General features: G+C 37.5%; 1 protein-coding gene across 4 annotated transcripts in view; it reads left to right on the top strand.

The window, feature by feature from the left end:
- Positions 1 to 14,575, top strand: part of SPECC1L (sperm antigen with calponin homology and coiled-coil domains 1 like) — a 50,111-nt gene that overhangs the window by 23,415 nt on the left and 12,121 nt on the right. For all 4 annotated transcript variants that reach the window (XM_031063177.1, XM_031063174.1, XM_031063176.1 and 1 more), the window contains 4 exons: positions 660 to 750; positions 2,898 to 2,981; positions 4,156 to 4,312; positions 7,704 to 7,806. In XM_031063177.1, coding sequence (XP_030919037.1) covers positions 660 to 750; positions 2,898 to 2,981; positions 4,156 to 4,312; positions 7,704 to 7,806 — 435 coding nt within the window. The remainder of the gene's footprint in view (positions 1 to 659; positions 751 to 2,897; positions 2,982 to 4,155; positions 4,313 to 7,703; positions 7,807 to 14,575) is intronic.

The following is a 14,575-nucleotide window of genomic DNA, read 5'->3' as shown; positions in this document are numbered from 1 at the left end:
GAAGTGACTTGAGAAGGCAAAAAAAAAATTGTGTTTTATTACATCTTTGACAAATGATAAAATGTGTCTCTCTATTTGTTCCCAGAGCATCTCAGTTAAATATGTGGGAACAAAAGCTCTTGACATTCTGAATAAACCCCATTTTTTCAGTAGTGTTTTTCTTATCAAAGAGTGCTTTGGGTCACTGTACCCACTGCACCATTCTCCCAGATTTCCAGGAAGAGGCACAAAGCTGTGGAGGCTTATGTTAATAACACAGATCATGCACTAAAACCTTGGCTTTGTATAGGGGGTTCTGTGGGTTTAAATAAACACATCAAGTTTAACCAGAACAGGTTTGTTCAAACAAAATATAAATGAAAGTGAGAATTAATACAAAAACTGCAAGAGCATTCACAGCCATAATTTTTAACATAGGTCTGAGGAACAGGACTCAGCTCAAAGAAGTAAATGTTGCAGGATCAAGGCATAGTCAGATTGGCAAAAGTAAAAGTTTTTTAAGTAAAGAAGGAAAAAAATTTCAAAGGTTCCTTTATTGTTGTAGTTCTTTAAAATTAGTAATAATGTCATATCTGAATTTCTAAAGCTTATTTTGCAATTCCACATTTGGTTTTTTTAACCTTCTAGTTATGTCTGACACAAGTATTTTTCCATTTCAGAGGCATTCCATAAGTGGGCCAATCTCAGCTTCAAAACCCCTTGCTACACTGACAGACAAAAGACCAAGCTATGCAGAAATTCCTGTTCAAGGTACCGATTCAAGTTCATTTAATCTTTGCTTTTAACACTACTATTGATTGTTTTTTTAAAAAAATATTTAGTATCCAAAGCATTATCATGTTACATATTTTTATTATCAAAATATCTTAATAGAATCATACACTATCTCATGTTTAAGTTCTTTCTACTTGTGTTTCATCACATGTGGTGGTGTAACATAAAGATGCTTTTTTGAATTTCCAACAGACCACAATTGCATATTGATAACTTGGTACTATTCTGACAAATTTTAGTGTATGCATAAACTAAGGTCACTTGTAAAATCAAGATAAGATAATTTCAGGGACATATCTTGCAGCTGTCCCAGATATTAAAAAACCCAACCTCTGGAGCTACAGGTTTTTTAACCCCCCAAAATGCAACAAAGATGATCGTTGGCATTTTATTGCATGTGAATAATAAAATAAACTAATTAAGTATTGAACCTTCAGCAGCCAGATGAAAAATTGAATGGAATTGAGTGTTGATTTATCTATTTCCCAATATTCCCCTGTTCTGTGAACTTTGTTTTGTCTCTCAAAACATTGTTCACAATGTGCTCTTCCTGTGAGAATGAATGGCTATCATGTGTTGGGTGTAGTTCCCTGATTTATGCCTGCTTTAGGGGCTTTTTGTGTGTAGATGTTTCTCAAGATAATCCCCATATGACTCCAGGCTGAATATTTCCTCTCAATTTGGTATTCCTGAGGTCTGATGTTTTCTAAAGGGTTGGGTTTTTTTTTTTTTCTGTAGCACTTCATAATAGTCTCTATGTGCCAGATTTCCTTCTTGCTTTTGTTGAATCCATATTGAGGCTATTTGTACAATGCAGCTGCAGTTTTAATTTTAGAAACTTTGATATTTTTAGGAATATTGAAATGCCTTTCCAAGAAGATAATACAGGATTCTTTAATTGTTACAGAGTTCAGGGTAAGACATAAGGGTTAGACATAAGCTTAAACACCAAATGAATGGTATGTTTTACATGGCTTTTGTGGTTTTTTTTAAATCAGTGAATGCAGGAGCAGGACTGTGTTCCAGGAGTGAGGGTGCCAGACAGAATTCTTGTTTACAGCCATACAGATTTATTTTTAATGTATCTCTCCAGCAATGTATGTAAATGTCACATTTTCAATTAATAAATGGGGTTTCACTTTTCTTAATCCTTGTTTCCATGAGGTTTTACATTCAAATTACTGTCATCAAAGTGTTTCTACGTAGGAGTATGTAAACCTTTTATTTGCAGCTTTTACTTGAAGGAATATTTCATAGTAAGAAATAGCTTTGATTTGTTGCTATAGAAAATTAATATTGTTGTAGTTTTTTTTTTTACTCATTGGTGTTAGGCAGAACTGATCTTGTAATACAATATGTAAAGAAACATTTTAGACCCTACTGCATGGAGGAAGAAAGGAAAAAATGTGTAATTTTATTTAATAATAAAATGAAAAAAAACCCCGAAGTCCAAAAAATGTCAATCCAACAAACCAGAGAGGAGGAAAAATAAATCACCAGAGAGGAGGAAAAATAAAGCAATCTGCTTTACCACTGAACATTATGAAGGACATATTGAATATTTTTGGCCGTGTGCTGACTGGGGGTTCCTTTCTCAGCCTTTTGGTGTAAGGATTTTTTTATGACTAGGGCAAGTGGATTAGCAAGAGGCTTTAGGGCAAAAGGGTTCAGGTGCTCATGGTGCATTCCTGGTGCACTTCATTGGCAGTGGGCAATTTTAGGGCTCTTCTATCTCCCAGAGAGAATCACCTGCCCTCCCTAAAACAGCCAAACTCAGTCACTCACACCTGAATGTTACATTTGGAACCTTCAGGAAGGATGAGTCCCTCCTTTCTCTTTGTGCAGAGCATTTGCTGAGAACATCTTCCACCATTTGCTGAGAACATCTTCCTTTTTGCTTTAGGGCAAAAGGATTCAGGTGCTCATGGTGTATTCCTGGTGCACTTCATTGGCAATGGGCAATTTTAGGGCTTTTCTATCTCCCAGACAGAATGACCTGCTCTCCCTAAAACAGCCAAACTTGGGCATTGCTGGGCAATACTGGTGACTCAGACCTGAATATTTACATTTGACTGGAACCTGTGCTAAGGATGACTCTCTCCTTTTCCTTTCTCTCTGTGCAGAGCATTTGCTGAGAACATCCTCCACCAGCCGGCCGGCGTCTCTGCCCAGGGTCCCTGCCATGGAAAGTGCCAAATCCATTTCAGGTAACACCATGGCTTTTAGGTGATCAGGAAAATGAGGAACTCTCATTTCAGTCATGTACTTACAGGTCTGCTTTGTGACTGGCATAACCCACAAATATCCTTCAGTACTGCTGGACATTTGATGTTAACTTTGGATTTTAAAAAAGCCAGACTTGCTAAATAGAAGTTTATGCAGAGTGTTAGTTTACTACCAACCTGTAATACTGATGTCTCAGTATCAGCAGGGGCTTCTAAAACCAAATCTTTATCAGTTATAGCACACAAATAGTGTAATACTGTGAAAATGATGCTCTGTAAAATCCCAGCAGAATTGATTTTAAATCAATTTCTTTTAAAAACCCCTATATTTGAGTAAATGCTTACAAGTTTTAGATAGTTTTTGTTTGTATAAGAGCCCAAACTTCTTGTGTCTGGTATTTATAAATTAATGTACTTGCCCCCAGGTCATTAGAAAATAAGTCCCCGGTTTATGTAGAGAGCTGAATCTTTGATTTCCACAAGCATGAACAATGGTGATTATTTAAGTATGAAGACAAACCTCATACTTTTAACTGGAAACTCTTCCATGTAGAGAATATGTAACAATTCCAAATTTGGTTTTACAGAGTACAATGCTTGTGCTTTCATTTGAAACAAAAACTATTTCCTTTGATAAAATGAAGCAAGCTCTGTGGAATGTGGCTGACTGATCTCAGGTCAACATTTGATATTCTTGTTGATGATATTTAATTAATGTCCAGAGTATCACATACGTGCCAATCCTTCATTAAAATTAAATGGAAATAAAACAGCTGTCATCTCTAAGCTGATTTGGTTTTCTTTTTCCTTAACTACTTTAGGCTTCACAGTGTAATCATATGGACGAGAGGAAAATAAATGTTTTGATGTTAAAATTCCTTCTCATTCATTAAATCCTTCAAATGGGAGTAGTCATATTCCATTAAGATACATCCATCAAACTTTCTTTGCTTCAAAATACAGGCTTGATCATAAATGTTTCTAGTGCAGTCTAAATCCTTTGTATTCCCAAAGTGGAAAGCATCAAGAAGAATGTTGACACCTACTATTAGATATAGGTTTCTATGCTTGGTTTCTGAACTAATGCTTGTCTGAGAGCAAGTTTGAAAGTTTTTATGTTTGCAAATGATAAATGCCTGGGCAATTCCCCCCTCAGTGTCTCGAAGAAGTAGTGAGGAAATCAAGAGGGACATCAGTGCACCTGATGGAGCATCCCCAGCATCTCTCATGGCAATGGGCACCACCTCACCACAGCTGTCCCTCTCATCTTCTCCTACAGCATCAGTCACCCCTACAACCAGAAGCAGAATAAGGTAATTATTTAATTAACCCCTTTATTGGGGTTAATTGCACAGCTGTCTGCCTGCATACCTCTAGTATATGATATTGGTACTGAGACTGCAGACCCCACACAGTAATGATCTTCAGTAATCTGTAAGCGCTTCAGAAAGGTTTTTCTGCAGCTCAGTATTTGTTTAAAAGTTAGACTAAAAGTTAAGCTTTTTAAAGCTTATGAGTTAATAGCAGACTTTATACTCCAGTAGAAAAGCAAGCTGAAGTCATGTCACTAAATAATAATACCAGTTCAAAATACCACAAAGCCAAATTCAGGAAGGGAGTTTGCAGCACATGGAGCAGATCATGCAGACTGGCTTGGACCCAGGGAGACCATGATAAACCTTAACTTCTGTAATCCCAGTTGAAGACAAAAAGCAGCATGCCCAGATCTTAATCCCAGACACTGACAGGTCTTTTTAATAATCATGAGTGAATGGGCCTGGGTTTTTTGGTCCCACAGATGGAGTCATAGTGCAAGTCTGAACAAATGGCCAGACAACCTCTTTTGATTAGTAAGACAAAAGATAAGTCTGTGGTAAATTTAAAACTTTTCCTCTCTGGTGTGTTATCAGTCAGAGGACTTCAAAGTATTTAATCCTCACGTTATCCAAGTATGTCCTCAGCTCTGCTTCATAGATTGGGAAATTTGCAGACAAAGGTTAAATAACTCTGTCAAGACCATTTCTCACAGAGCTTCCTGACAAAGCTTTTGTACAGCAGAGTTTAAGTATTAAACTCTTAATGTTGAGAAACATTTGCAATATATATAAAATTCTAAGGTATTCACAGCTGTGGGTGCTTTTGAAAATGATTTTTCTGAAATCAGCTGAGACAGGCCTCAGTGCTACCTTGCTTTTATTGTGCAGAAATTAAACTGAGTTTAATTGTGGGTACTTTACTACCAGCAATTAATGTGTATGCTAGCGCCTAAATTTAAACTGAGTGTGTGCAGAAATAAGTTTTAAACACCTGTGTATGAGCTTTGAACTGGTAACATAGAGTTGTATTGGTGTCAGTCTGCAGACTGGAGCAAACTGTGTGGCATTCCAGGGTGAAACTGTAGAGTTGTAATTATCAAATCATTACTGTGCTCCTGACCATTGCCTGCAGTGTTCAGTGCTACAAAAGACTTAATGGGCTGTGCAGCAGTGGGTGTGTGGTGATGAGTGTGGCCTTTGGAGACACTCTAGTTTGTTACACGAGCAGGTTTCTCTGTTTTCCCCTACCTTTCTCTGGAAGTTATTGGAAGATAAACAGTTATTGGTGTAGTTCACTAGAACAAATACTTGCAGTTTGCTGTTCCCTGTTCTAGGTAAAACTTCATTAGCTCTTTGATTTGGAATGCAGTTGACCTAATATGTGAAAATGTAAGATTTGTATGTCAAACCATTTCTCATTGTCTCCATACAACTTAATGCTAATTTATTTTCTTCAGCAGTGTTTTCATAACTGTGAGAACCTGATATAAACCATGTGCTCTTGCTGGAATTTGAGAACAGGCTGTACAGCTCCCTCATGGCTAAACAGTATGTTTAGCATAAAGAGAGAGGGATATTTTTATTTGAGTTCTATTGTTGCCCCGGATCTCTGTTCTTCAGTTCTCAAAGTGTTGCATAACCCTCATTATAGATTGAATATGCAATCCCATTGTTACTTGTTTCAGTCACCAAAGGAGAAAATCACCAGGGTAATTTGTTGATATTTGTACTGATTTAAGAACTGAAGTACAGAATTTCTTGAAGCTTTATTCTGGCTGTTGTGGTGCCTATGAAGTTTAGATACAGTGACCTGTTCAGATAATTTATTTCATGTTTTAAATGCACAATTATTGACTTCCTTGTCATGTTAAATCAAGATGAGCAGTTAGGTTTGAAGGCTCAGCATCAAAGATAGCAGTTACTGTTTTGTGTTTACTGTCCTGCTGGACATAAATTTTCATGGATATTTCAACTGTTATCTCTAAGTAACTTGGAGGTCCTGCCCATCCATATGTCACTGAAGACTGGCCAAGCAAACTGCAATACATGTACTTAGGATTAGTGCCTTAAAACATTTCCTTGTCTGTTGGGCCGCATTCTCTTTTGTGCATTGACCAAGAGATGCTGGTGCATGGAACAGTCTCTGGTGTTCTGTTTATAGCAGGCACACAGGAAGATATTCACATTCCATGGATGCTTTCTTTGCCCTTAGCAGGAGCTGGAGAGTTGCTACCTGTAAATCTGCAGCAGAGAATCCACTGATGCTATTATTTACTTCCACATTCCACCCCTCTTTCCAGTCACCATATGGGCTGTAAAGAACAAAGAGTTGAAGATTTAAGAGTGAATTATATACAATCCCAGTATCTTTTGGGAAATATTCAGAAAGAGTAACTTAGGGTGTCATCTCTGTGAATTTTGTGAAAACTTTGCTTATATCTTGATAGAACTCTTTAAAAATGGCAGATGGGGAAGTCTTTGCAGTTCACTGGTAGCTATCTTATTTTAATTTTCCAAATGGAGATTATTAAAAGTAAGAACAATTGCTGTCACACTTCCTGTGTGGTAACTAATATCCATAATGGTGTAGTACTTGCTCTTTTTGTCAAAGACTGTTCATTATAATATCTATAGAAATACTGAGAGATGTAGCCAGGCCACTAAAGAAGTATTGGCCTTTATAATATATATTTTTTAAATCTAAGAATTCTTTTCTGAATCCTGGTGAAGAGATGCTTGTAATGTAAGGCTCATGAAAAAACGGCCAACTTAGTTAGGTTGTTCTTTTCTTCCCTAATCTTTTCTTAAGGAAAAAATTACTTAAGATAGCTTGACAAACTGGAATTGAAATTAATTGACTGCTTTTATTGTGCTAATACATCAAATGGCAGATCAGCCTACATAGATCTCCCCCTTCTTTTTTGAGAACTCCAGGTCTCAGGCAAGTGTTCTGTTAATAACACCGTGCTGCTCAAATGCAAACTTGTTGTTTCAAGGTGACATTTGTAATCAGCCATGAGATGCAAAAGAGATAGCATCAGTTTATATTCTTTCTAAATAAGAAATAAAGTCACTTGAGTTAGCTTAATGGTTCAGGCTGGAACTTACTATGTTGTGAGTTTAATTTTTCAAACTCTTAGAAAGAAATATCATTGAGGTGGAAAGATCTAGTAAAAAAAGATTAAAGGAAAAAGAAGGATTATTTACTAATGAAAGAATTACTCCAAACTAACTCAAAGTCTTTTGCAGGTATTCCTGTGTGTTCTGTTTTTCAGTCATAAGTGCTGTATCCTGCTTCTTCCAGTGTGCCACGAATTTGTCCTTCTATTTAAGCCTTTATAAATACCTATTTCTGTTGGGTTACAAGCTCTTCTGGCCTTGTTCCTAGGGAAGAGAGGAAGGATCCCTTGTCTGCCCTGGCAAGAGAGTATGGAGGCTCCAAGAGGAACGCCCTGCTGAAGTGGTGCCAGAAGAAAACAGAGGGCTACCAGGTACCTGCAGAGCTGAGTGTGCAGTGGCTCCAGGCAGTGGAGCCTGCCTGTGGCACAAACCAGGCTGCTCCACACCTGACTGCATGGGCTGAGTGCCCTGGCATGTCCTGTACCCTCCCCTTGGAACGTGGGCTCCCAGGGCTGCTCCAGCACCAGCAGCTCCTCAGTCACTTTGCTCCACAGCTTTGTCTTGAGGGGCAGCTGCCCTCCCACTGAGGCACTTGAAATCAGCCTTGCACAGGTTGCCCTTGTGAAACTGGAGCTGAGAATTTATCAACTGAATGTTTAAATGAATGTTTCCCAAATGCAGCTAGAGTACCATTTCTCAGATTTCAGAGCTTGATTTTTTTATAGGTAATTATCATAGGGTTTTCTTTGGATCTTTGACTCCCATTTGGCCTCTTAGGGAGTTTGTTTTGTGAAGGTGGCATTGTCTTGCATTTTGAACTTGGCTTTCCACTGTGGTTGCAGACTTTTTTTTTCCCACTTGGTCCAAATGTTATCAGAAGCCAAAAGAACTAACAAGATAACTGTCCAGAGTTCTCCTGATTACATTATTTTTTCAAAAGAATAGTGGCTTCAGCAAACTAAACCAGGATGTCAATAGTCTGACCATGATGTATTTGTTTGGTTAACTTGTATTGAGAGTGTTTGGAGTTCCCAACACAATCCTCAGTTTAAGAACTTTACTCTTTCCATGACTTGAGGCTCACAATGCAGGAGGAAGTTGAGAGCCACATAACAGGATGGTGGCCCATCCATAGGAAAAGTCCTCCTCCAGCACAATGGACAGGCTGGGATATAACCCTCCCCCTCTTCCTGTGCACGTCTGATACTCAGCTGTGCTATTTCTGAGGAGAAGCAGCTTTGTGGAAAGAGCCTTTCTCCTTCCCCACATTTTAAAAAAGGCAGGATGTTACATTGCTTTATAAATCCTCAAACTAAGTGCAAAAATATTTTCCCATATTGTCTTGAAATGAAAGATGAATTTGACAGCTTCGTTAATCTGGTTAGGAGAAGTGATAGAAATTATTCCAAACTTTTCACTCTCTAGTTGTGTGCACATTGAAGAATACACTTCTGATTCTACAGATTGCTGCTTGTAATTCCTGGAGTTTTATAAACACTGCTCAAAGGATAGCTTTTGAGACTTTCTGTACTTGCTTCAGAACCTGCAGCATGGTGCTGAGAAAGCACAGAGCATCTGCAGAGCCACTGCAATGCCTTCATTGAAATTGTAAGATAGTATCAGGAGGTTATATTAAGTAGTTCTGGAGAAGAATGGCTTTTGCTTTAGGCACACTCATTTTTCATTTCTTTGTTGTACAGAATTTGATTATTTTCAGCATCCCCTGAAATTCAGTTCTGGTTGAGCACTGTGTTGGTGGTATTCTAATGTTTTAAACTTACCCCAGCACTGTATTCATTGTGAACAGTGCTTATCCAGATTTCTGGCATCTCAATGTTATCAATAACAGATAAGGATCTTTTTCTTTTTTTTTATTTTCAATGAATCTCTGCTTCATTTAATTTTATTTTAAAACTATGCGTGTTCAAAACTGACAAACAGGAGACAAGCATCAGGGTAATGAATGTCTCCCTTGCTCATTCAGTCTTGCTGAAGGTACTCAGCTCTTCTTCCTTTCCTGTCTACAAGCATGGACATCCTCTTTACCTCCAGCTCTTCCTGCTGTCTCACACTCTGCCACTGCTCCCTTTTCTCCCCAGCATTTCCTATCACCAGAACTTCTACTTTTCCTCTGTACCACTGTTGTTTTGTTTGCTTTAGCACCTGGGTGAGAGCCAGCAGGAGCTTTCTGAGCTGCAGGTACATGCTCCTCTGTCTCTGAGCTGCTGCAGGAGCCTCACAGAACACAAGTCCCAAATATTCCAAGCTTTTCCTCTAGGAAGAGCAGTAGGTCACCTTCTATACAGTCATCAGTTTCTATCCAATATTAGCTGTACATGTGGCAGCTGGAGTCTGTAACCAGTCTAAAATGACCTGGAAGATTGTAACCATCATTGGAAACAAGCAAAAGAAAAGAAAGGATTAAAAACCTTTTGTTTCAGAATAATTATTTTCTTACTTTTGTCCTTTCATATTAAACTACCAGTACTTAGGTAAAACCCTGTTAAGCCAGTATTTTTCAAGATATGTTTAAATCACAACTGATTCATCCACTGCCAACAGTAATCACTTTTTTGGTCGTGTTTTCTCCCTCTCACCTGGAGGTGATGTCTCACAGCTGTAGGTCCTTATGCATTAATGCATATAAGGTATTTATAGAAAATAATTTCAGCTGTTGGTGTTTCACAGGGAACATGGAGCCGTGCACCTTGACTTAGAGCTCCATTTCTAACAGAGACATGTTTGCTCCTGGCATTGTTTTGCCTTTCATCTCTGGTGTTATATTTCCCACTGGATAGTGGAAAGTAGCTAATGAATACTAAAAAATAGTAATGACACAAGTAACCCGATAGAAATCTTAATTTCTAGAATTTTTTTTGAAGGTGTACAGAGTTCTAGGTGAGCTGTCAGTGGTTTAGCCTGTTAAACACCAGGTGTGGTGGAGTTGGTTTATCCTTATCAGCAGGGTAAAATAGTGATATTTATTTTATTTAATAAAATAATTTTATCTTCTTTAAAGAGAAAAAAACCACACTAAAGTCTGTCCTCTGTCCTGTTTCAAAGAGAGAAGGTTTTCTTTACTCACAAGATACTTGTGGAGAATACAGCCCTGCAGAATTGTCTGGTGTAACTGGTATGGGGTTTCTGTCAGCTCAAGTGAAATGGAAGAGAAATAACTCCTGCTTTCCTATGCCTTCTAGAAAATTGCTTTCAAGCTTTTGATTAAAAATCTCAAGTTCTTATTTCTGCTTTAGACGCTTGAAACTTTGTGAATGCTAAATAATTCAAATATGATCGTGTGGTGAAGCTCTTAATTTCAGTCCATTGTAGTGGAATAAACCCTGTTAAAAAAACCTGTAAATTACTTCATAGTACGCTTTTCTTGATTTATTCAAGCAAATTTGGAGGGGAATAAATAAATAGTCACCTTTAAATGTAGTTGTTAATATTTAACTGTGTTCCAAATGTTTTTGAAGACCTCAGTAAAAAAATCAGGTTGATACAGCCAATGAAAATAAGAGAAGTTACTGGTGTAAAAACCTGAATGACTTCATCTCTTGTAGCTTGTAACATGCTGTTTGCAGGCAGGATTTCTCCTTGGAGCTCAGCTGAGGAGGATGGTGATCTGCAGAAGGTCAGTGCAGGACTAGCAGAGGCAGGTTCTGAATGAATTCCACCCAGAGCCTGTACAGTCCTGACGCAATGGCACACACAGGTTACTGACTGCACTCTGTTCTGGGCTGAGCAGGTCTCTGAACCTCGAGAGAGGAGAGCTGCTCTCAAGATAAAAGAGGAGCAAATCACCTTTAGTTTTCAGATCAACAGGCACAAAATAGTTGAAATTTCATTGTGTGTTAGCTTTGCTCAGGATCTGACACTGCTGCAGAGCACAGAGCCAAGTGCTGCATTTTTCAGAGGAGAGAATCCTTCTGGCTCCTCTAAAATATGTGCAGTGTCATAAAACTGCCATAAATTCCAGATATCTTCAAAGCATAAAGTAATCCCATCCAGCTGTTAGGGAGCATTTACCCTGGCTGGAACACAGCTACTTTCATTTTGAGCACACAGCTAATAAAAGTCCCAAAAAGGATGTGAGCATGCATGTTTCATGTTAAAAGAGGACCAACAAACAGGATACACACACACATCCTTACCCATTCTTATCTCCACCAGTATTTCGATTTATTTTCCATTTTTGTCAGCATTCTGAAAGATAATTCACTTCCAGAAGTCTGGCTCCAAAAAAGCAGTTGTCACAAAATTGCAACAAGAATAGACTTAATTTTAAAAAACCCCAAAACTTTCTTTAAGATTTACACAGTTTCTAGGTATAGATGCACTTAGTGTAGCCATGTAGTACTTGTCCTCTATTTCATGCAATGCTGCTTTCTGGAAAGACTTTTGCTGCAAAGACCTAATTTTTACCTCCTGTACGGATCAAAGCTACATGTTTTACAAGAAATTGAATGCTATGCTCAATGCACCTTGGAATCAAGCAATGCTTTCATTTGTGCTTGGGCAATAAGTGCAGAATAACAAAACTAGAAGTAAAAAATGTTTCAGATTCCTTTTTTTTTAAACTTGTCAACACTGAGCTAGGTCATACTCTATTCAAAGTACTATATTGATTTTAAAAATGCACAAGAAAAGGACATGACTGTGCTTATGTAAGCCTGTGTTCAAACACTGACTCCAGGGTGTGCATTCTGTGCTGTCTGGTTGATTCATCAGAACAGTCAGGATGCCAAAACACTTCTCTCCTTGGTTTAAGTTGATGCTTTAGCCAAAAATCATTGAGTTATGGAAAGATATGTTTCCTTTTTGTGTTTGGATTGGATTCTGATACAAGGGAAATGTCAACTTGTTAGACTTAATTATGACAAAATTTAGAATAAATTATGAAGCTGTCTGTACCTCTAAGTGTTTCAGACATTAATGTCTGAAGCTATTACTGGATTTTGTGAGAATGACTGCTTCTTTTATGGTTCTTCTTTGTGCCCAAAGTGAAAAATAACATGTGTTTGGTATGGAAAGAAACATTACCAGTCAGTGTTTAAGGGTTTTGATGGTCTATATTTGCCATTTACTGCCTTTCCAGAAGCTGGCATTGAAGAGGCAGTAGCTGGGACTGCTGCTGAGTCTACTCCAGAAATATTTTCATGTTCTCACCCACTGCCAGAAGCTGATAGGCACAGCTTTATTCCATGATTTGAGAGTCAGTGAATTCTGATTCAATGGAGTTGTAGTTAACCTTTGTAATCATCTGTAATGGATACTCTTTTCTTTTGTGGATGTATCTTTAAAAGCTTTTAAAAGCATTTTACGAGTCATTTTCTGCCATAGGAAGAAGGCTGCCAAGGTCTGCACACTTAAACTTCAAATCTTGTTTTAAGGCTTTAATATATTATAGCACAGAATCATATTAATGGTTTTGTTTTCTCTCTCTTTTGAGAGCCAAACCAAGTTTGGATATGGGAATCTCTCTTCCTTTGTGCAGAACAAGGGTGGAGAAATTGCTGCTGTGCAGGATGATGCTCTGCTGGAGTTCTGATGTCCACAGTTCAGGGAGATTGAAGTTGGGGATATGTCTAAAAAAAGTGATTAAAATTGCTTTGTTCTTAATTTGTAACTGCAAGTTACAAACCATGTTTTCTGTAGTTGGGTTTCTTGATGTTTGTGGGGTTTTTTAGCTGTGGCAGTTTTCTGGGGGGATAAAAAAATTAGAAGAGTTACTGGGTTATAATAGTTAGCATCTGTTTCTTGGTTTTTTTTAAGAAAAAGTATTTTCACTGACTTTAGATCCTCTATTAATTTAGAATTATTGCAAAAAGCAATAGGAGAAAATGTTTAAATTAGCAGTATACTGTGTAAAACCACTTTAAAATGGTGAGTTTTAGAAAAGCCATAGAGATTTGCAGAGATTGATGGATAGATTGATGTTATGCAGAACCCGGTCTCTTAAGCAGTGTGGAAAGTTTCATGGGCAGTACTGGTTTTAGTCAGTCATGCTTGAAATGCTGCTTGGTTGTGGATCTACCAAGTTGTTCTAGTACCATCTACTTTTCACTTTATATTTTTATGTTCTGTCTCCAGAAAGTCTTACGAATTTGTAACTCTGTTGTTTACTCCTAGTTGGAAAGTGTCTTCCACAGATCTTTTTATGACAATGGTCTGTTGCTTAACTTTTGTGAAAATCACCTTTTTAAAAACCCTCTACCCCAAACACAGAGGTGGCTTCACTGCCATCCTACCTGTTAGTCATAAATAGACAAGGCATGATAAATGACCTTCTAGTTCATTTATCTCCAGAAAAGCTTTTTCCTCATTTGACAATTTATCTGAAAGTATGTCCTCCAGTTGCTTTAATACTTTGTGGTCTGAAATGTCTTGAAGAATAATTCTAGATTAGATTCCAGCAGAATTCTCTTAATAGAGCCAATTACTTAATAAAAGCAGTAACAAAGAAGAAATTATGGCAGAGATTTTAGATTGATGTTCTGTTTACCATCAATTCTTTGAGAAATAAGAGCTTAATGCAAGATTGATTTCATTATACTGACCAAGCTTTTTCAAAAAAACCACAAGTAGTTAAAAGCATTTAGGAAATAAAATTTGCTGTATTTAAATGTGCCAGTTATGTGCTCAAAGCCCTACATGAAAAATTAAATTTTCAGTTTAAATGACAATCTGTCCCATTTCTAGATTTGTTTTTACTGTCTGACCAATATTATACTTCTTTTAGTCTGAGAGGTAATAATAATTCATAATGCTTAGAGCAATTGGAAACAGAAACCAGTCCCTTTTAATTGTTTCCTTCCGTTGTATTTAATTCAGCTTCTCTGGATACATTAAAATTCTTGGATGATGGGTTTGCTTTCTGCTTGTTGTCTTAATAATAAAAGCTGGACCCTACAAGATGATTTAGAAAAATGGGGTATTTTGAGTTTGGTTTTGTTTGAGAACCAACCAAACTTGTGGGTGTACTTTGAGTGGCCCTTTTTCACCCCAGTGTTTATATTAAAAATTCAGCATTCTATGGATACTTAGTAATATTAAAGTGAAGTTTTTAGTTTGTACAATTGTAATGTTGAAGAGAAGACTTTTGCTTGTTGTAATTTCACTGTGGCTATGCCAGTGTAC

This window comes from Geospiza fortis, unplaced genomic scaffold (genome assembly GCF_000277835.1).
Source record: "Geospiza fortis unplaced genomic scaffold, GeoFor_1.0 scaffold31, whole genome shotgun sequence".
In the NCBI taxonomy this organism is placed as follows: domain Eukaryota; kingdom Metazoa; phylum Chordata; class Aves; order Passeriformes; family Thraupidae; genus Geospiza; species Geospiza fortis.
Note: the sequence above shows the minus strand (reverse complement) of the source record. Positions and strands in the feature narration are given on the sequence as shown.